General features: G+C 41.0%; 1 protein-coding gene across 1 annotated transcript in view; it reads left to right on the top strand.

The window, feature by feature from the left end:
- The first annotated feature begins 9,499 nt into the window (after positions 1 to 9,499).
- Positions 9,500 to 23,633, top strand: part of CTNNBL1 (catenin beta like 1) — a 152,173-nt gene continuing 138,039 nt past the window's right edge. Inside the window, exon 1 of the mRNA XM_054573771.1 lies at positions 9,500 to 9,655. Coding sequence (XP_054429746.1) covers positions 9,626 to 9,655 — 30 coding nt within the window. The 5' untranslated portion in view covers positions 9,500 to 9,625. The remainder of the gene's footprint in view (positions 9,656 to 23,633) is intronic.

Genomic DNA, 23,633 nt, shown 5'->3' with positions numbered 1-23,633 from the left:
ATGGTGGAGAAATATTTTGAAATCATTGTTTTTCTTGCAGAATACCCTGAAAGAGTGAAAAATTAATTTTCAAATGAGTAAATACATAATTTTGTGCTAAAAGCAAATACTGTCTTGTACTAGGCTCTAACATAAAAAATGAAAGCTGTGCCCTGCCTGGTGTGGCTCATTTGGTTGGAGCATTGTCCCATAAACCAAAAGGTTGCAAGTTCAATTCCCAGTCAGGACACATGCCTGTGTTGTGGGTCTTGTCCCTGGTTGGGGCATGTACAAGAGGCAACCAATTGATGTTTTTCTCTTACATTGATCTCTGTTTCTCTCTCTCCCGCCACCTTCCCCTCTTTCTAAAATCAGTAAGCATGTCATTGGGTGAGGATACCAAAAAAAAAAAAAAAAAAGTGAAAGCTGATGAATGCTTCCCTTATGAATTGGTCTACAACCACCAAGCCTCCACAACTGGATTTTGGAACTGCTGGGCCCAGTTCACAAAAGTGTTCCACAGGAGCACAATTTGAGCTAGTTGGAGTAGGAAGGGCCAATTAATTAGTGGACAAGTTTCTGTTTTCATACTTGCTGGTTAGTGGCTTAAAACCAACTAGTGGCCTTCTCGGAGCAAGCTACCAGGACTCTGTGTAGGCATTTTTGTATTAGCTTCATCCCTATCTCTGTCTTAAGCTCTTCTGTACATTTTTCTTTTTTTTTTTATATCTTCTTTTAATTTATGCTACCTTGCTGTGTTTTATGTGTCTGATGTAAGCTACCTTAAATCCTTTCTGGAATAAGGTGGTGGTATAAATAAAAACATATAACATAAATATAAATATAAACTGTAACAAGCTCTGTAAAACCTATTCCTAAAATACCAACAGTGGTTGTTTATCACGGAGAGAAATAGGATGATTAGAGGTGTGTCGGGGAGGGGAGGCAGTGTGCATCCAGAGGGGACAGAACTCTGTAATTTTACAAAGCCCAAGATGTGGCATTACAAATAACTTTAATAAATAGCATGGAGATAAAAATAATTAGTTTTATTTTATTACCTTTATTGCTATTTCTATAGTTTGTTCAGGATAGAAATATAGAAAATACGAATAAACAAAAAGAAGAAAATTAAAGCCACTCAAAGCCCACTGCTCAGAGGTCATCATCACTAACGCGGTTTCAGAACCTTTGCGCCTTCTTCACGTACGATTCAGAGAGGGAGGGGGTCCCAGCAGACCGAAGGGAGCTTAGAGTCTGAGGGACCAGATGATGGGGCGATGAAAGGAGGAGAAGGAAGGAAAAGAAGAGGAGGAAGGAGAGAAGGAGGGACAGTGAGCAATCTGTGGTTGGGGGCGGGGAGGAAAGAACCTTTGTGTGTGACCCCCTGAGGACAGGCGGGGAATTGGGAGGACATGCCAGTGTCTCCCATCAGATCTACACGAGGCACGGATACCAGGAAAGAGGTTCACTGGGTCCATCTTAGGGTCTCCAACCCCCTCAGGTCAGTGGCTGTCTGGTCATCGCTGGTCCGACTCAGGGATGCAGACCGACTCTCACAGGGAGAGCTGCTATGGCCATAAGAGGTGAGTGCAGGATATAAGCAGAACTGCTTTGGGGCCCGATGGCAAGTGTCACTGAGCACTGAGGAGAGATGCCTGTAACCCATAACTCTGCAGGACACAGTCTGGACCCCGGAGGTGCAGCTTCTGGGGAGCCTGATCACAATGTCCTGGGCAGGGCAGCGGCAGTGGGCGCAAGGCTCCCCTTTGAGTGACTTGGGAGCAGGAAGTGCCAATGAAGAGGCCAGAGCACAGGATCCCTTGAGAGGACCAGCCAGGTGCACACATGGTCGTAGGCACACCCAGAAAGAACCCAATTGTTTGTGAGAGCTGGGGCTTACACTGGTGCAGGTGGCAGATCTGCATCAGAGAATGTTAATTAATGCTATTGTGACATCATTTCTATGCTCAAGGTGTCAGGCTTGGAAAAATTTAGGTCTTTTAAATATATTTGTATACATGGACATGTATACTTTGTTTTTCTAAGCAAAATTTCAGATTTCACTTGGAGTTGAGAATTTTCTGAAACTTCCAAGGAGGTAGACATAGATCAGTCTTTCTTAAGGCGTGTTTCTCATAACACTGTTTCCACAGGATACTAACAGGCATTACATGAAAAATGGCTTCTGTGGTCAAATGGGCTTGGAAAACGTTGGGTGAAACAAAGTTCAACAGGTTTCCCCCTACAGGACTGCTCAGAGCTTTTAATATACCTGTGTGCATTGTGATCTTCTGTGAGGAGGTATAAATTCAGCAGCTGCTCCTGCAGCTGATTTGGGGTGCAGGGCCATTCTCTGTCATCTGGCGGGAATTGTTCAGGGCGTCTAATGGGTTTTAATCAAATGCTGAACTTATCAATAGGTCACAGTAGCTGCCAATAGTTGGAATGTCACTCTTTGGTACCTAACCTGCTTCGCCTTAGTATATCTGTTGTTGCATAACTAAATACCTAAAAATATAGGAGGTTAAAAATACCAAAGCATTTATTATCTCATTGTTTCTGTGGATTAGGATGTTAGGAGCAGCTTAGATGGATGACTCTGGCTCCCCTAGTCTCATGAGGTTGCTGTCAAGATATACACTGGGAGGGTAGACATCTGAAAGCTTGGCTGGGATTGGAGGCTCCACTTCCAAGATGGACCTAATGAATCTCACTTCCCATCATTCACGGCCCGTGTAGTCCCTCCCACCACCCCCACCCCGCCTCAATGAACGGATCTTGTCTGCCCAACCTATAGCATGTTGCAGAAATGATGGACGGTGACTTCTGAAACTAGGTCAGAAAGCATTTTTGCTTTCACTCTGACCTCTCTTCGATCATTTGCTCTGGGAGAGTCCAGCCACCAGGGTACAAGAACATTCAGGCAGCCAGATGGAGAGATCCTCATGGCGAGGAGCTGTGGTTTCTGACCAAACAGGAAGCATCAATCTGCAGGCATCTGAGTGAGCCATCTTGGAAGAGACTGACATCTTGGCTTCAATCAAGAGAGACCTTGATCCAGAACTAGCCTGCTAAACAGCTTCCAAATTCCCAATCCATAGAGGCTGTGCAAGATAATAAATGTTCGTTGTTATTTTAAACCACCATGTCTTGGGGTAACTTGTTATACAGCAATAGGTAACTAATACACATCCTTACTGCTAAACTGCTTCAGTTCACTGGCCAAAGAACCCGTTTAGTTCCCAAGCTAAAAGTGGTCTTGACCAATGTCTTTTCATTGATCCCTAGTCAGTGGTTGCATAAATAGTTGTTTCCAGCCCTTATGATGGAAGCATCTCCGGATGCCCTGACTCATGAATATCATTGGTGTGGGGCATTGATCCAGGGAGCCCCTCAGAATTAGGGGTTTATGAAAATCATTACATTCTTATGAGCCATTGTGAGCCAGTTTTCATGGCTTTCCCAGCCCTCGCATTTTATCGCAGAATCCTTTCATTGTGCAATGGACCCAGTCGGTCTCTCCCCACATCTTTTCTTTCTTTTCCCTTCCTCCTAAGAGAAAGCCTCAGGAAAGATGATCCCTCTTGCTCTCCTCGATGTTGTTGTGCCTGGAAAGCAGCTGCCCACTGTCGCAGGAGAACAGTGACACGAGCTCCAGGGTCTCCATCACCCAGCTTCAACAATCACCATCCACACCCACACTTGCCCCTACTCTGGGTTATTTTGAAGCAAATTCCAATCATTGCAGTATTTCCTACAAATATTTCAGTATGTATCTTTAAAAGATTAGAACTTAAAAAACAATCTAATCCCATTCTATTATCACATCTCAAAAAAAAAAAAAACAAAACACCCACCAAAATAATTCCTTTTCATTGCATATCTGTAACTCTAGAGTTCTTACTTGGCTCACAGTGTATTTAAGAACAAAAATTCTCCTCATGTTTCAGCGAGACCAGTGCATGCTGGGAGAAAGAATTATTCTTTAGCATTCAATAATAATCGGCGCCTGAATCAGAAGTGTTAGTCCTGTCTGAGAGGTTAGCCGAGCCCAAGTCCCTGCTGAGGAATGCATAGTCAGGCAGCCTTGGATTGGAGTATTGCCAGTTACTAGCGCCGTGACTGTTGGCAAGTAACTAAGCTCTTCACATTTCAGTCTTCACAGCTATTTAAAAATATTAGATTAGAGAGGATCCAGGGACCTGGGTTTTGGAAATGACAGGCAGAGGGAACAGGGACTTCTTCTGAACTTCAGAAATTGCTTTCTGCTCCCCAGAAAACATACCCCGCTTCCCACTGTCCGTTCGTTCAGAGCTTAAATACAGGAGTCAGGATTTTACTGGCACTGTCATATGTTTCCAATCAGCCCACGACTTCAGGGTAGGAGCGCAATATTGGTGACAAATATACTTTATGAATATTTTTGTGGGTACTTTTTTAAAAGGCTGTTCCAATAAATCATTTACTGGGGCATTGAAAGATGGAGGAAGCAACTCTGATTATATCTTGAAGTACCAAAATCTTAAAGTTTAAGGAACCTAGGCAGCCACAGCTATTTCAAAGCATTCTGAAAGGGCTAATTCTTCACCATTACACTTTTAAAAAAGGTTACATGCAGCCTCTTGGGTGGTGCCCTTCTCCCATCTTTTTCTAGATGCCACTCTGAAATTAGCATCATCATCACATGTCTTTGGACTGCTTGGTGCGTTGCACATAGCGCCTCTTTTTCTCCTGTTAGGTTTTTTTTTTTTTTTTTGAGGTAAAACTGATGCAACATTATATTAATTTAGGGTATGCAATATAACTTTATATTTGTATATATTGCAAAATGATCACCACAATAAGGTAACATCCATCACCATACATAGTTAAAAAATATTTTTTCTTGTGATGAGAACTTTTGAGATGCACTCTCTTAGCTACTCTCAAATATTAAATATTATGTTATTAACTATAGCTACCATGTTGTATATTATATCCCCATGATTTATTTGTAACTTTTTGACCCCCTTCACCCATTTTACTCACCTTCTACCCCATATCTCAGGCAACCACCAGTCTGTTCTTTATATACATGAACCTTCCTTGTTGTTTTTCTTTCTTTTTTTTTTTTTTAGATCCCACATATAAGTGAGATCATATAGCATTTGTCTTTTTCTGTCTGACTTATTTTACTTAGCATATACATAGCTCTTCCAAACTTCCATTTCCTTATCTCTAAAATTAGAAAAGCATATAAAGTCAGGGTTTAGGAGAAGAATTTGAAGGTATTTGATGGTATATTGGCAGGAATGAATGAATCAATCAGTGGATTGATTGGATCATTTGTTAACAACTATTAGTGAGTGCCAATTAAGTGTTAGGTGTTGTGTTAGGTGCTGAGGTTATTGTGGTGAATAACACAGCACTCTTTGGCATTCTGGAGCTTAGAATATGAAAGGAAAAACAGATCCCAAATGAGTAAAGAGCAAATAAATATAGACACTCAAATCACAAGTGTTCTGAAGAGAATGGTCAGGAATGCTAACAGAGAACCTTGAGGGAAGACACCTCTGATGTAGTGACATTAAGCTGATACCTGAAGAACGAGGGCCAAGCCTTGTTGCTGGGGAGGTTCCCAAGGAATTTTTAATGGACCTTCTCATCAAGATATAATTGGAATATCTTAATGTGGTATTCAAGATCCTCTGTGATTAGAATTGCCAGGTAAAATGGAGCATACCCAGTTAAATGTCAGTTTCAGATAAAGAATAAAAAGTTTTTAGTATGTTATTAAGTATTGTATGGAACATACTTATACCAATTTTTTTGTTAACTGAAATTTAGATTTAACTGGGTGTCCTATATTTTTATGCACTAAGTCTGGCAACCCTATTCATAATCTTCCCCCGCTACCCTTTCCTGCTTTACTTCCCACCATTCCCTCTACACACCATGTGACCTGTCTACGAGAGATGGCCCAACTTTCACGTCTTTGTTCGTGCTGTTTCCTCTGCCTGTGTGGCTGGTCTCCCACCATGCCCCCTTGGCAAACTCGTCTCATCCTTGAAATCCAGTCCAAATGGCACCTTTTTGACAGAGCACATTATCCCCATTCCAGGGTATTCACCAAACATGGTTCTCATAGGGTTTTGCCTTATGATTCTTTTAAGTCCTGGTCTCTAAAAACACACAGGCAAGACTGAATGTCTGCAAAAGAAAGAGTACAAGGAATGATCTCACTTTTCCCACCTCGCTATCCCTATCTATTCCTGCTCAACTCCTCACAGTATTAACATCAAACAATTAGTGAGCACTCTTCTGTTCCAGGCTTGTGCTAAGTGCTTTGCATGCAGCAGCACAATACCCCACCATCTTATGAAGCAAATTTAGCTAATTCCTACTCTGCAGGCGAGGTCGGCAGGGACATAGAGGTGAAGTCACTTGCCTCTGTCTGCACATCTACAAAATGAATCTCATAACGATATTTTTCTCTTCAGGCTTTCTCCCCAAGTAGACTCTGAGGTGCAAGAGGCCAGGAGTTTTTTCTTTTACAAATGTCTATATCCTCAGAAACCAGAATTGTGTCTGGCGTCGAGTAGGCACTCAGTAAATACTTGTTGAATACTTTACAGAGGAAGAGACTACAATTTAGAGAGAAAATAACTTGCCCAAGGGCACACAGGTAGATAGATGTGTTGGAACTTTGACTAGAATCACTGAAAAACCAGTAACACCAATTTGTAGCACTTGTTAATTTCCACGATGTAAGTACTCTCACTGCGGCTGATTTCAAGCAACCAAGCTGCTGTCAGTCTGCTTGCAAATTTCTTGGAAATCTAACCATAGGCTCTTGCAAGCCTGTCTATACACACTGGTTCTAGCATATCAAGAACTAGGACATAGTTCTAAAGGACAAACAAGGCCAAAGGGCACACTCCCACCATTTCTCTATCCTGCTGCCTCGAACAAAGAGAAGTCCATACTTACAGCTAAGTAGGAGGGAAAAAGACACTGAAATAACCCAGTTCAGAGCAGATTGCAAAGGTGATTAAAAAAAGATTTTTATTTATTTCTAGAGAGAGGTGAAAGGAGAGAGAAAGAGAGGGAAAGAAACATCAATGTGTGGTTGCCTCTTGAGTGCCCCCTGCTGGGAACCTGGCCCTCAACCCAGGCATGTGCCCAGACTGGGAATTGAACCGGTGACCCTTTTGTTTGCAGGCCGGCACTCAATCCACTGAGCCATACCAGTCAGGGTGCAAAGGTGATTCTTTAAAAACAAACAAAAAACAAGAAAAAAAAAAAACTGATCATAAAACTCCCCTGCTTAAAACCTTCTAATATTGACCCAATATTCTTAACATGTAATCCAGTCTTCTTACCATGACCCACAAGGCTCATTGTGAAAACTTCCCCTCTGTCAGGCACTCTACTAGGCTTTTTGTATTAAGATTTAGTGGTGAAGATGACATACAATTTCTGCTCTCATGGACCCTGAGTCCAGTAAAGGACGCTGTCAATAAACAAATAATCAACCATTAAGGACAAATTACAAAAGCAGACACATGTGCAGTAGAAGAGATGCTAAGAAAGAGAATAATGGGGAGAGGTCGCTTACATGGACTGAAGGTGAGTTGAGTTACTCAAAGAAAGTAACATTTGAGCCCTGAGGAATGAGAAAGAATTTGTTGAGGTGTGGGGCTTGTGGCCTAAGGATCTGGCACTTTGAGGAACAAAAATAATTTCTGTATAATTGGAGACAGTAAAGATAGGCTGGGGAGGATGGTTATAAATATGGCTGTGGTCTAAATATTTGTGTCTGGGGAGGATGGTTATAAATATGGCTGTGGTCTAAATATTTGTGTCTTCCCGATATTCATAAGCTGAAACTCAACCAAGGTAATGGGTATTAGAAAGTGGAGCATTGGGGAGGTGATGAGGTCATAAAGGTGGAGCCCTCACAAACGGGATTAGTGCTTTTATGAGGGGCAAGAGAAAGCTCCCTCACACTCGTCTGCCATGAGGACACGGTGAGAAAGCAGGCCATTACCCAACAATATATCTGCCAGCACCTTGATCTTCGGCTTCCTAGGCTCCAGAACTATGAGGAATAAATTTCTGTTGTTTATAAGCCACCCAGCGTATGACTTTTTTTCACAGTAGCCTGCACACAAAGCAAATATGAACATGAAGGGCAGGTGGCTAAGGGCTAAGGGGGCTAAGGGACAGGCTTAACACTCTTTTTATGTCTCTTGGGTAGAAACAGGATCACCCAGTTCCCACCAGGCCTTGCATGGATAAATAAATAGAAGCCTAGAAAGGAAAATGTGATCACCAACAGTTTTTCTGCCAGTAATGGTTGTATGGTCTTGCACAATACACTTTCTGAGCCAGTGCTATCCAACAAAAAAAATATAAGGGGAGCCATCCACAAAGACAGCCATGTATGTAATTTACACTTTCTACCAGCCACGTTTAAAAAGTAAAAAGAAATGTGTGAAATTAAGTTTACGTTTTATTTGACTTGATATATCCAAAATATCACTTCAATATATAATCAGTAGAAGTCTTAAAAAGCTTGTGTATTGGGTTGGCCAAAAAGTCCATTACATTGTTTCCATATGATGACTCTAGTAGTGCTTAGTTGTTTTTAACTTCACTTGAAACAATTTTGTTATATTGTATTGTAATAGCTGCCATATCAGCATGATTAAAAAAACTTACCAAAATTGGTGAATGTTTGTGTAGCCATTTAATATTGAAGATGGGAGAAAATATGCAACATTTTCAGTGTATTATGCTTTATTATTTCAAGAAATGTAAAAATGCAACTGAATCGCAAAAAATGATCTGTGAAGTGTATGTAGAAGATGCTGTGACTGCTCGAACGTGTCAAAACTGGTTTGCAAAGTTTCTTGGTATTACTGACATTTTGGCCAAATAATTTTTTGTTGTGGGGCTGTCTTAGGCATTGGAAAATGTTTAGCAGCACCCCTGGCCTCTACCTACTAGAAACCAATAGCAGGAGATAGCCGACGTACTCAAAATATCCAAATCAATAAAGTTATTGGAGAAAATAAAAAAATGTCTTTTATTTTATGAAAAAAACCCATAAGGGACTTTTTGACCAACCCAATATTTTACTTATACTTATGGCACATTTCAATTCATACTAGCCATATTTCAAGTTCTTGTTCACCATACGTGGTTGATGGGTGCGGTAAGGGACAGTGTAGTTCTATGCCTTAGTTTCCTTATCTGTGAAATGAAGATAAAACGGCAATGGTCACCAGCAGGAACGTGAGAGATACTGTGGAACACCCGCGACCTGTCCTGCATTTAGGAAGCAGCAACGCAAACTTGGTTCGTATGGTCTTTTCTCTCAGAGGACCGCCCTCCTTCAAGTCTCCGCCCCCTCCCCCGCCCCTGTCAAGCTCCGGGCGGAAGCAGTGCTGTCACAAATGCAGCGCGCTTTACGGCAGCGCTGCCTTTAACCGCGGTGTGGCTGGCTTGCGCGTCGCGCACCCTTTTACCTCATTGGCCCTGCGTCCCCACTTACGGCGCTTTTCGGCAGTGTGGCTGGAATCGCTGCCGAGGCGGCCGTGGTTTGGTTTTGAGTGTAGAGAAGGAAGCAGAGTTACCGGTACTGGCCGCTCCTGGAGCCATGGATGTGGGCGAACTTCTGAGCTACCAGGTAGGAGGGACGAGAGACCTGGGGGATCGTACCCTCACCTGGGCAGGGGTCGTGGGTGGCAGGACCAGAGTCCCTTCATCTCACCTCCTGTCACCTTAGTCGTGGGCCTGGGTCCCCTCAACTCATGCCACTGAAGTCCGAGCTCTCATATCACTTCCTACCCTGTCGAGAACCTTCTGGGCTTTTTCAGTTTATTCCTTCTTAAGGCTCGAGCCCCTTCTCAACTCCAGTCTGGGCCCCTTTTCGCCCTGCCCTTGGGCCTGGTTCCCTTCAACTCTTCTGAAGGCCCCAGGCTACCTTCACTACCGCCCCCCGTCAGTTTACTCCTTCCCCACGCACGGAGTTTGTGGTGGTGGTGGGAGGGCGCCGATCTTCCTTGCATTTGAGCCCCAGGCTTTCCACTGACTGGCTACGTGGCTTTTTGACGAGTCGTTTTGTCTCCTTTGAGCCTTATAAAACGGAGACTATCATAACTATCTAGTAGGGTTGTTTGAGGACTTTGTCAACTAATGGACGTGAAAGCATATTTTAGAGTGTAGAAAGCTGTACCCATGTTAACTTCAGATGTCGGGAAGTGTTTGGAATTCGATCACGGGATGGACCCCCAGGAATCTTCTTGTCCCCCTTGCTCAGGGTGCTTGTGGGAAACGGTGGCCCAGAGGGCAGAAAGGACTTCTCCAAAGTCACTGAACAAGTAAGAGCTGGGATTAGAGGCGAGGACTTCGGGCTCCCAGCTCAAAAACGTCCTTCCTCTTTTGACTTCCGGAAGAGACGCCTTGTCAGAGGCAGCAGAGCTGTTCGGTCCAGTATTGTAGCCACTAGCCACATGTGGCTATTGAACACTTGAAATGGGACTAGCCTGAATTGTGAAGTACTGTAAGTGTAAAATCACAATGGATTTTGAAGACTCAGTATAAAAGAAGTAAAATTTTTATATTGACTACACGATCATATTAATCATGTCAATGACATTAATCATGTCGGTTAAATGATTATGGATAATGGGTGAAATAAAATATATTTAAATTTTACCTGTTTATGTTTACTTTTTAACGTAGCTACTCAGCTTTTAATTCGGCTACTAAAATTACATATGTAGCTGGCCTCATATTTGTATTGGACCAGCTCTGCAATATAGAGAACAGGCAATTACAAGTCATGAGTCTGGAACCCCATGTTGCCTGGAAGCTCTTTTAAACCTTGAACAAAGTACTTAACCTGTCGATGCTTTGGTTTTCTCATCTGTACAAGGGGGCAATGTTGGTATCTACCACATAGATCTCTTGTGAAGCTTAGACCAAGGCTTGTCAAATAGTAAACATTCAATAAATGTTAGCAATTCTGTTTGTGCCACTACTTCAGCCATTATACAAAGAACTGACCTTGGAGATGAGACAGAACTTATAAGCAATGGGCAGAGACATAGCCAAGAAATTTCTCTTTTTAAGGCAGTAAATGAACATGAAAGAAAGGAAATGGAAGAGTTGTTCAAAGAGTGATCTGTTTGGGTTGTAGAATGGCTAGCTATTGACTCATGTAATACTAAAGCTAGAAGAGAGTCCTTCATTTGCTAAACAAATATTTATTGAACCCTTACTATCCAAGGTACTGTGTCCACTGAGTATACAATATTGAACTAAGCAGATAAGGTTCTTGTTTTTTTTTTTTTTTTTTGAGCTTATAGTTTGGTGGGGAAGTAACAAGAGAATAAGTAAGTAAACAAGAATTCAGATTGTGCTAAGTGCTTTGAAGAGTGTGCAGGTAATACTCTAGAACTGCGCTGTTTAGTGTGATAGCCACTGGGTACATGTGACTACCCATACTTGAAATATGGAAATGTGGTGAGTTTGAATTGGGATTTGCTATATGTGTAAAATACACATGGATTTCCAAGATTTTGTGTGGGAAAAAATGAATATAAAATATATTAATGATTTTTATATTGTTTACATGTTGAAATGATAATGCTGGTGCTGCTGAAGAAAATAACCCCTGGGAAGTGGGAGGCAGGGCCTATTACTTTAGATAACATGATCTGGGAAGGGCTGTCTGAGGAATGGACATTAAAGAACCAAAAGCTGAGAAGGAGCCAATCACGTGGAAAGGGCAGAATGATCATGGCAGAGGGAAGAACAAGTGCTGAGGCCATGAAGTAGGAAGCTGGTGCAGCCTATGAGAGGATCAGAAAGAGTTTCGATGCAGCTGGAACATGGTGAGTGAGCAGGAGAATGGCAGGGGATGAAGCTGGAGATGTAGGCAGATGACAGACAATGTAGGCCTTCCTGTGGGCCGTGACAAGATGTTTGGCTTTTATTTTGAGAGGTGTTCTAGATAACCTCATTTCACCTACTTGTTTGCAGTTGAATAGTGAACTCCATTTTGGGAGTTGACTAATGGGACTTCCCTGAGGTTATGGGCCCAGGTATTATGAGCAGGGCTGAAAGCAGAATGCTGATCTCCATGTTTCTAGCCCTGTTCATTCCCCACATGCACTATTCATGCATTTTTCTTTCTGAAAGATCAAGGTCCACACTGCCTGTTCCTAAAAGGTAGTTCCTAAAATATAATACAGCCTGGAATATAGTCTGTAATCATTCAAATGTACACATCCTTTTGTGGAAGTTATGAGGATCATCTGAGAGTTAATGGATACAAAAGCTCATTGAAAACAGTATCATTTTGTAGATATGAAAGGTGCATACTTACCTACATCATTTGTCTAAATTCTTACAATAACCCTATTAGAGAGGTGCTATTTTTTTTAAAAAGACTTTATTTAGATTTTCTTTTTTAGAGAGGGGAAGGGAGGGAGAGAGAGAGAGAAACATTAATCCATTGCCTCTCGCCTGTCCCCAGCTGGGGGCCCTGGATGGACCACAACCCAGGCTGAGCCCTGACTGAGAATCAAACCAGTGACCTTTCGGTTTACAGGCCGGCACTCAATCCCCTGAGCCACACCAGCCAGGGTGGGAGGTGCTATTTTTAATCCCTGTTGCATAGATGAGGTACAAAAAAGTACCTATCTCAAAAGCTTGGAGCTCCTAACCACTGTACTGTACTGTCTGTCTACTCTGCACCATATGCTGAGCTAAAGTGCTTTCAGATAAGTTCTTATGTTTAATTCTCAACATGCCCCTTTGTCTGCCTTTCTTTATAGAAAAGGAAACTCAAGTTTGAGAGGTCGAGTTACCTAACCAAGGTCAAAGGGCCAGTGAAGGAGCAGAGGTGGAACTAGAACCTACTGAATACCCAAATTGAGTTTTCCATTTTGTTTTCAGATTTTTAAAAACTTCCAAAACCGAAGTATGTTACACATATAGAAGAATGCATACATTTTAAGTGCCATTGATTATAGTTAGCAGTGTTAGTGCTTAAGTTCATTCCTCAGGGACATGTGGGAACAAAGTTGTCTGATTTGAACATCCCCACCCTGAGTTTGATTCAGTAAGTCTCCCATGGGACCTAACAAGGTCCCAGGTAATATGAAGCCATTGGTCCAGGGACCACATTTTGAGATCCCTTGGTCTAGAAAGGTCTACATTTCTTTTAAATTTTTTTTCAGCTGAGACATTCTCCCTTCTCATGGTCATTAGTCTGCAGTTTTTTTGAGACTAAGTTATACTTTTCCCCTGCCATCCCAGATATTGAGAACAAATCACTTAATCTTTCTGGGCCTCAGTTTCCTCATATGCCTAATGAGGGGATTAAGTAAGTCTCTCTGAGGTCCCTTCTAGCTTTAAAATTCTGTGATACTAATTTAGGCCAAGAGCTCCAGAGACTTCAAGGGATAAAAAAGCTTGATGTAGTAGAATGAACCAGGGCCGAAGATCTGGAAGATTTGAGTTTTAATCCTACCTTTGTCATTACTTATCTGAGTGATTCTGGACAAAACCACTTCCCTTCTCTGTATATTATTTTTTTAAAACCACTTAGAAAATCACCTATTTAATGAGGGGATTGGGCAATACAACTTCTGGTTCTTTCCTAAAATTCAGAGGCCAAGGTAAGCAAAGAAAATACTTATTGTTAAGAAATGTTTAGTAAAAGTATTTAACATTCTTTGTGTACTTACTAAATTTCATTTTTGAGACAACTTGGTGGGAAGATTCCAATTTTCTGCTGAGATTGGTTCTTCTAGTAATGAGTTAGGCAGCAAGGGCCTCTCTCTATATGCCTTATATTCTTGACATTTGTTAACTATTAATTTGAGAAGGTAGGAGCATTACAATGTGGACAGGAGGTGTTGGATAAAGTCTTAGAGAGGAAACCAGTTATATTTCCAATATGGAAATGTACTTTTTGATGCCTTCAGGCTTAGACATCTCATCAGGAAGTGTGCCCAGCCGTTCCTTGGCTGAGAAGTTTTTACTGCATAGGCACGTATATGAACTCCAGGGCGTTCTCGTTAATGCTAATTCTCCAGATGTCTGGAAGAAGTTCTCGCATCCGAAGTTTTGCAATAAAGAATTCATATTTAGTGCAGCTTGGCTCCGTGGGAATGACTTGCTTTGTGACATGAGAAATATCCTGTTTGAGGCAGATGAGGGTTAGAGATCCTCGGTTTTGGCTATATTGCAGACACCTTGTCTTGTCAACTATCAGTGATATCATAGCATTTCCTTGGATTGCAGGTGCTTATAGAATTCTATAATCATGCTTCTTTCTCCTTATTATTTCTTTTTTATTTTTTTGTAATGACAAAAAGCTGGCAGACCAATATTAAAAGAAAGTACTGAAAAAAAAGAAAACAACTGACCAATAAATATTTTTATATTCTCACAGTCTAGGTGTTTTGCATGGCTATAACTATTGTGTATACACTGTTTTGTGTTCTCTGTTTTCAATTTAACAATGTCAGAAATACTTCCTGTGTTTCTACGTAGTCTTTATGTTACTGTTAATATTTGTATATTTTTGGTCAAGTGATAGATCGACCATTTCCCCCTAAATTGTTTCTTTATAGTTGAGTATTTAGGTCGTTTTCAGGTTTTTGTTCTTGGAGATAATATTGCAGTGAATTTCTTTATTCATGTGGCGGTTTTCCCTCCCATCTGTCCTTAGTAATTACCATGTGTCATATCTTGTGCTAAGTATTGCATGCACTTAAATTATTAAGACATTATCTGGACCTTAAAGAATTCATAATTTAAGGAGCAAGACAGACATTTTAACAACTAACTATGTGAATAAAGCAGAATGGAAGGAATGATTGGATATGCCCGGAGAGGAGGTGTATTGATGGGGATGGATTTGGTCTGGTCATTGAAGAAAGGGGAGATGACACTGGAATCTCAGTTTTGAATGAATAGGAATTCTGGGGGTAAGGAAAGAAGCTGAAGAGAATCATTCTTGACTTGGATTAGTGGGAGCAAAAGTGTAGGAGTGAAATGTTTAGAGCATTGAGTAAATGAGGGGAGTGGCAGGAGACAATGGGCCCACGTGGCTGTAGTTATATTAAGTGATACGTAGTGGAATCAGATGGAGTTAATCTCTCATCAGTTTACAGTGCTAAGAGCGGTGTGTGTTCTGGTTTTACTGCAATCTTTATACTGCTGGTTGTCATAATTTAATTTCCCCATTAATCTAATAGGTATATAAAGTGTTAGTTCAAGTTTGCTTTAATAAGCATTTTGTCTTGTGTGTTTATCATTTGTATTTTTTATTATCTGCCTCTTTCTCTTAAAGTAATGTGGTTTGTAATTGAGCTTTTTCTGTTTTTGTTGATGGTGTGCACATAAGAAACATTGGAGAACTGAACTCTTTGTGCCCAGATATATTTTTCATTCTTTGGTGGCTCTGTTTTACTTAAAACCCTGAGAATATTATCTTAATCATGGTGTCATTTTATGGCATCATGAAGTAGGCTCTTTTTGTACGACAGGTTAGACTAGTGCTTTTTGACGTTATTTTTTCTTAGTAGTGAGACTATCAATAACAGATAAAAAGCTATTCTCCTGTGCAACCCATTTCAGGGTGTTTTCTGTTTCATCTCCTAAGTGATTTTTTTTCCCTTAAGTTCATTTCCTCCCTTTGCTACCTTTTCATCCTCTCTTCTTCCCTTGGTGCCTTCTTTTCCAACCCACAGAACACATATGTGCAGTCTCTGTGCCCACTAGACAGTGAACATAGAGGCAAGGATCAGCACCTAGTAGTGTCTTCCCCATAACTAATGCCTAACAAATGTTTAATGATTGTGTGAATGAACTAGTACATGCCTTCAAATACGTTCTGGTTATTTCCTCCTTTTGGAAGGCTTTTGTTATAATATCTTATTTGCTTGCTGACTTTTAGCTCTGCTTTCATGTTACGCATCAAGAAAGTTGGATTCAAATCTTTTACTTCAGTTTCTGAATTGTCCTCCTCTTCCTTATTATGTCTTACTACCTTTGCTATAAAACCTACATTTAAAAAATTTTTTATTTTGAACTAATTTTAAGCTTATAGATAATTTGCAAAAATAGTAAAGAGTTTCCTCACTCAGCATTCCCTAAAAACATATTTTATAACCTTAGTACAATGATCAGGAAATTAACATTTACACACTAGTAACTAAACTATAGACTTAATTCAAATATTACCAACTTTTCCACTAATGTCCTTTTTCTGTTCCAAGATATTACCCAGGATCTCATATTGCATTTAATTGTCATTTTCTTTGTCTTTTATGATCTTGACTTTTTTTTTTTTGAGTGGTCAGTTATTTTGTAGAATGACTAAGACCTGGGTTCTTGAAGGTTGCCAATGCCCTCTTTAAGGCCAAAGGTTTTCTTGACTAATGCATTCTTCTGTGTTTTGTCTTTCTGCACCTTTATGTAGACAACTCTTAGTTCACTAGCCCTGATTTGGGTTTCATGTGTCTACTGAACATTCTGACCAGACATTCTGGTATCACATAATTCTCTGCATCTCTGTGCCTGCCCCACCTCCTAATCTTTTGCATTTTAGTCAGGGGTGTCACTGTTCAGTAAGACTTGAAAGAAACCTTGGAGTTATTTCTCAAAGATTGAAAGAAAGACAAGGTTTTGGGGTTTTTTTTTTCCCCATGGGTCATATAAGCTCATAAGCAGAGGAGTAATTCCTTTTTCAGGAGTCACTGTGTTGAAAGCTGAATGTGATTAAGTTGCACTTTTTTTTTCTTTTTTTTTTTTTTTTAAAGATTTTATTTATTTTTAGAGAGAGGGGAAGAGAGAGAGAAAGAGAGGCAGAGAAACATCAGTTGGTTACCTCTCTCATACCCCCAACTTGGAGACCTGGCCAGTGACCCAGGCATGTACCCTGAGTGGGAATCAAACCGGTGACCTTTTGGTTCGCAGGCTGGCACTCAGCCTACTGAGCCACACCAGCCAGGGCTAAATCATACTTTTTGCTCTCATGGAACTTACATACCCAGGGCGGGGGGCAGATTTGAAAACTGATAATTCAGTACACAGTGTCGATGTTGTTTACAGAGGCATGAACAAGGTGTGGTGGCACAGAAGCAGGAGCAGTTCTGCTGTTGGGAAGTTGGAAAGGCTTTGCGTAGACTCGTGGCACTTGGTCAAATAAGGAGCTTTCTAGTTGGTCTTACTTTTTACCTTTGTGGATCTCGTATTGGCATGGTGAATGTGGTTTGATCTTCTCCACAGACCAACAGAACACTCTTGTCTGATTATAGACCTCGGTCCTATCTATTTCAGCTTTCTTGGTGATACGTCTTATTGAACGCCTACTTTTGGAGGTGAACTTGAGGAAGACAGCCTTGCATTCTTTCACTAGATGGTCATTGTTTAAACTGGGGGATTGAATTTAGAAGGCTCTATCACAATAGAGAAGTTTTCATATGTAAAAAATGACTACATTGGAGGTGAAAGTAATTTCACCAGTGCTGTTGGAGAAAATAATTCAAAGCACGTGACATTCTGCGTGTGCCCGTGTTTGAATCCCGCCTCTGTTGGCTGCCAGCTATGGGGACTTGGTCCAGTTAATTAACCCCTTTAAGCCTCAGGTCTTCATCTTTAAAATGGAGACTTGTATAGTAGTGTTTATCAAACCTCATCATCTTTTTAAAATATAGAATGAAACGAGACAGTGTGGGTAGTGCTCAGTAGTATAGTGCCTAACATATAGTAAGTGCCCAGTAAATGTTAGCTGTTAATTTTTATTATTAATATAATTACAAACAGTGCATATGCTATAACAAAAAAATGTTTTTCTTGAGTTCTACAAAGCCGCCTTAGTATTCCCAAGGTCATTGGTCCCTTGGATATTAAGGTTTAGAATGCTATAAAAGGAAATGAGAACAGTTTGTCACCCACATGTGCCACAGTATAGAACTGTTCACAGTAGATTAAAACACACTCTATTCCACCACAGTTAGCAGTCATTGATATCAAGAGTTATGTCATCAACACAGTAATTCTTTTCCCCAGGTCTCTTTAATATCACTTAGATATCTCAGTTTTTCTCTTTTCTGGTGCCATGAATCTCATTTACCAATTACTCTTTTTTTCTTTACCCACTAAGGTTCCTGAAGGAAGTGGTTGGTTTTGGTCTGAGTCTCGTATAGCTGTAGAGAAATTAGAGTTAGAAGGTATAGCAGGAATGTACTTACCTTTTTCAGTGTCCGCCATTTGATTCTAGTATTTCAGCTGAAAAGGTCAAAACCATTCTCTTTTCCATGGAATTCCAGGAGTGACTGATCTGAAAGTGTCAATAATTATGTAACCTGGACATGCTCAAATTTCTTTTATCATTAATATGAGAAGCTATTAGCTAGTCCTATGGAAGCATTAATGTTTAAAGAGGTAAAAGATAACATGACAAACTACTATTCTTTTCTTTTTATCCAAAGCTGCAAAGAAAATAGCATTCCAACATGGTACACCAACAGAGGATGGCTGCACTGTTAATGTTTTAGTCTATTGAAGATCCCCAAAATAATTTTAAACTCAGTTGCTCTTAACTGGAGTAGGGGGAGTCAAGTAAAAAATGCAGTCAATCCTCAATTTTATGTGTTAACAGAATGAGCACATGAGTAATGCCAAACAAACTGTTCAGTAATCGTCCATACCTGCCATTGGAATATAGTCACCCACATGCAGAGAGAAGCATCATAATATTCTGTGCTTGATTTCAAATCCTTCCAGGTTCGGTTCTCAGTAGTTGAAGGGAAGTCTAAAGAGCTGAAGTAGATAATCTGCTTAGAGGCAACTGATCATCTAAAGTGAGTTGAGATGAAAATGTACTGCAGTAGTTTCACTAGATCTTTCACTGAACTCAGGATGAAGATAATCTAGTTTTTATTTACCAACTGACAATGTAGCTGAAGTTCAGGTGGACACTGGACAGTCACAGTTCCTTTTGTTTATGAAACTTATATCCAGGGAGGCACAGACAATAAACAAGGAAAACAAATACAAATACAAGCAGACAAATGCTAGATAAACAAAAACAAGGTAAGTCAAATAGGGGTGTGAAGGGGGAAAAAGGACTGATGTAATAGAGGTGCCAGAGAATGTCAGAATGTTCTAGAAGGCCTCTCTGAGGAGGTAACATTTGAGCTGAGAACTGAATGAGAAAGATTCAGCCGTACGAAGTGCTGTGGAATAGTAATGCGGGCCAAGGGGAAAACCAATACAAAAGCCCTAAGGTGGGAATAAGCTTGTCACATGTTTGAGTCAATATGACTAAAGCACAGTGAGTGAGGAGGGGACCGCTAAGATAAGGACAGAAAGGTCAGCTGTGGGAAGGAGGTGAAATCCTAAAATTTTTAGATTTTATTATCAGTACAGTGGGAAGCCGTTAGGGGTTTTAGGCTGTGGAGTGACACAATTAGGTTTATGTTTGAAAAGATCACTGCATCTGTGGAATGGAGAAGAGATTGGAGGGGAGCAGCCTGGTACTTACGGCCAGCTTGGTTGTTCAATGCGGGGGAGAGTCCACCTTTGTGCTGCAGGGGGCTGCAGCGGATGCTTGTGCTCTCCCCACCATAATTGCCTTCCTGCCTGGGTTGTTTTCAGAATCTCCCAGTTCTAAACACTTAATCTGTGTTCTGGCTTAATCAAGGAGCAACACTATCTGAGTGCCAGACTTGGCACAGAAAATGTGGGCATGGTGCCTTTTGTTGAGCACCCTGGCCTGGGGAGAATGGAGAAAGCAGTCCCTGGTGGACCTGAAGACAATGCAACTGACCTCAGCACCTGGTAATTTGTAGTAGGAAGCTTTGGAATCCATAAACTTTATGTGCTTCTGCAAAACAGTTGCAGATGGTCTGGACTGATGATTAAATATCACTGCTGTTTTGTCTAGATCTGCTGTGGCCACCCTTTCCATGTCTGTTTTTGCATTACACTGAGTAATTAAAGGGGCACAGCCATTTCTGGTTACTTCCAGGGTATCTTTTTCAGTTGGCTGAGGGAGTAATTTCAATTTCTGCCAGTTGTAGAAGTGACTGCAGTGAGCAGTGGCTGTGAATGGCTGCTTTTTGTATTCAAAATTAAAAAAACAAACTTTTAAAAAGGGACTTTCCCTAATGAAAGGGAATAATTACCTGCTTGCCTTTGCTGTTCCTGCCTGTTCTCTAGTGGGAGTTCTGCCGTCAGACTTGTCAGATTTGGTTGCCAGGGACTTTTTCTCCTGAGTTAGCACACAGAGATCTGAATGGGCACAGATAACACAAATTAGCAATGGTACAAGTATATCTGCAGAGGAGCAGATTTCCTTCTGACCAGAGATGCCATTGGTAGGCAGCACCCTAATTCTCGATGCATCTCTAGCCACCCATGACAGGACTTTTCAGCAAATAAAAACAATTGTTTAAGAACCACCTGAGCTGGGTACTTTTTACAAGACTTTCGAGTGTCAAAGGCCCTCAGGCTGCTCAGCCTGCCAATGTGCAGTCTTTGACTGTGGTCTCTCTGGATTCTCACTGGGGACCCTTACACCTCATGCAGCATAATGAACTTGGGGAGACAGAAATTCTGATTCTTTTACTTCCCTCCCCGCCCTCCCCGCCCCAAAGATTTCTTTTTTTTCCCCCACAGAGCTTATAAGGACACAGAAGGCTCAGTGGGAAGAAGAAAAAAACATGGTGTCTGCCTTCTGGCTGACATGACTTGTGCTAGTGGTCACATGGGGATTCCATAATGAAGACGGCAAATCACTTTCCATCCTCTTGGAGCCTGTCCCATAATTAGAAGATTAGATGTTTTGTTTAAATTAATAATTTCCCCCCACCCTCCCTGAGTGCTTAGAACCACTGTTAGAGCAAGATGGAGACTGGTTAACTGGTCTGGTATTTGGCTTCATGTTCTAGTTGTGATTTTCAGTAAGAGGTGAAGTCTCATTTTAATTAAAAAAACAGTTTTTAGACAGTTCACGTTGTGTGAAGCAGAGGCTCTTATGACCATAGAACTTTTGATTTCTGAGTGCAGTGAATATAGCTTTTTTTCCAGGACCATGACACTCAGCCTAACAGGATAATATTGGGAGATGGGTATGCAGCTGGTCTTGAAATACTGCTTGTGCATTAAGGGCAGCTTTGCCTTTAATTGACAGATTGTCTTTGTGAGAGAAGAGGGTTACTTATAGGACAGTATATTCCTGATTTGAAATGAATGAAAAGTGGCTCATTGAAGAACTTACAGAAATTGTCACTTTTAAAAAGATGAAATACAATAATATATGTTTTCTTCTGCCTATGTCACCCAGCCAAAAGAACAAAACAGAGGGCTGGGAATTACCAGGTATTAAAGCCCACTGAAAGCAAGGATTTGTGCTGTCTTATTTGTTCATGTTATTCCATCTCATTCTAAAGGCAGCCCTGGGGTCAGTGTTCTTCTTCCCATTTTATAGTTGAGGAAAAGAAGTTCACAGGGGTTTAGTAGCTTGCACAAAGGACGGAGATGGCAGAATCTTTTTCCTAATAGAGGGCTTCAGTGGATGGAAGTAGCTTAAAAGAAAGAAAGAACCTAGAGAGGAGAATGCAGCAGAATGCTACCATAACCCTACTTTGTACTTGCCACAATCTACCACGAATATCATTCTTGTCCAGCAGAACACCATGCATTGATTATCAGACCCCGGGGAGCAGAATTCTGGGCATTAGTTATCAATCCCAGGGAGGACTCCAAATACTGCTGCCCGTTGCGTCTTGGTATTGGAGTTTCCAAGGAAAACACAACATGGCCAAGAACTGGATGGAATAATGCTTTACTCACATAGAGAAGAGGTAAAGCAAAATTAACTTCAGTAGTGTGCAGTGGTCCCATGTGGCGAATCCCCCTACCTCTCCTGCAGCCATTTGGCCTACATGTACCCCCCTCTCTTGCAGCAGAAGGACCCTGACCTGAAAGGTAGTAGTATGCCTGATGGCCATTGACATACATGCTTAAGCAGAACAAAGGAACAGGAACACTCCTTGAGCCTGAAACAGGGAAAGATATTCCCAAACAAGAGGATAAGCCTGGCTCAGTCTGTAAGAACTCCTTATGGCTTGGTAAGGAAGTATTTCAGGCCCAAGGCCCATTCTTCTATGGTTGAGTGGGGTTTTGAAATACTGCATGCATGTGACTGCCTTTCCCAGCAGTTCTTCATTGGACTTACTTGATTAAATATCTTTCTTCCCAGTGGACTTTGCTTTCCTCATGGGCAATGACCGGATCAGTGCCTGTTGTGTAGTAAATGCTCAGTAAATGTCTCTTGATTGAAGAAAGGAAAGAATGAGGGAATGAACGAATGATGCAGTGAATCACTGATCAGGTGCTGAATTTAGGTCTCTTCTAGGTCTTATTATATTGAGACTTAGCACCTCTGCAGTTGCTGTCTTTCTTTCCTCTTCTTGATGGGGCGTAGATTAAGCTGTGTTTGTGAAGGATAGTGTCCTAGTGGAAACACTGAGTTGGGTGAAACTTGCCTTACGTAACAGAAGATGATCTTCATAAAAGCTCAATTCCAATACTGTAGTAATCTGAGAGTTGACTGGCCATTTTTTTTTTTTTTCCCCAAGACTGAATTGTCTTCGACTCCAAAGCAAGAGATTGATTGATCCATTTATTTGCCAAAGATTTACTGCAAGTCTACTGTGGGCCATAATTGCTGTTTTCTCTTTACCCAGCCTTATAGGCAATAAATAAGAGCTAATACAAACAACAAGATTAGTTTTTATTTTGTGTTGGTTGTATTTGGCACAGCCATTTCTATTCGATATATTTTTTTCTTATTTAACATTTTATTAAGTACTTTTTCTGGGTTAGGCACTTTAGTAAGAGTGCTTTTCCCAAGGAAGAGATGGTGGTGATTTGCTCACGGTGACACACTACAGTAGTAAGAGACTTAGGTGTCTGACCACAGAAGTCCATTCTCTCCTCACTGTACTACTCTCCCCTGTTGATGGGACTGGCTTAGCATCATTTTCTTATGTGCTGTATGTGGGTTTCTAAAAGGGAAATTAATAGAACTGCTAAAAGTTTTCCTAAGTTTAAGTAGCTTTAGAAAACAGATCTGTGGTAAGGACAGAAACCCGTTAAGGCAGGATAATTTCCCGGTCACATGGTAGGGGAAAGAGCCAGCGCTTTAGGCTCAGACTGACTGGCAGTGTTTCAGTCTCCACTATTTTATAGCTCTTTGACCTTAGGCAATTCCTAAGCAAGTTACCTGGGCCTTGATTTCTTCACTCGAAGAAACAGGGAATGGAATTAGCAGGATTAAAAAGATAATGAAATGTTAAGTTGTTGGTACATAATAAGCACACAGTTAATGGTAATTATCGTTATATAGCTTGGATAACCGCTTGGTGAGGAAGCTGTAGGAGGAGTTCTTTATGCTTTCTTTAAACCCTGCAATTCTCTGACCTCAGTGCCTCCCAAGAAGCTCTTTGTGAGATTTATATCTGATGTTGCCTCTTGAGGCCCATCCTGGCTTACTTATGCAGCTCGGTTTAAAGAGAGGTGGCTGGCAGAATTCCCTTGTGTACAGGGTTTTTCAGCCAGTGTATTTCTGT

The sequence above is a fragment of the Pteronotus mesoamericanus genome, unplaced genomic scaffold (assembly GCF_021234165.1).
Source record: "Pteronotus mesoamericanus isolate MK-2021 breed Mesoamerican mustached bat unplaced genomic scaffold, CSHL_Meso_final contig_25, whole genome shotgun sequence".
Taxonomy (NCBI): domain Eukaryota; kingdom Metazoa; phylum Chordata; class Mammalia; order Chiroptera; family Mormoopidae; genus Pteronotus; species Pteronotus mesoamericanus.
Note: the sequence above shows the minus strand (reverse complement) of the source record. Positions and strands in the feature narration are given on the sequence as shown.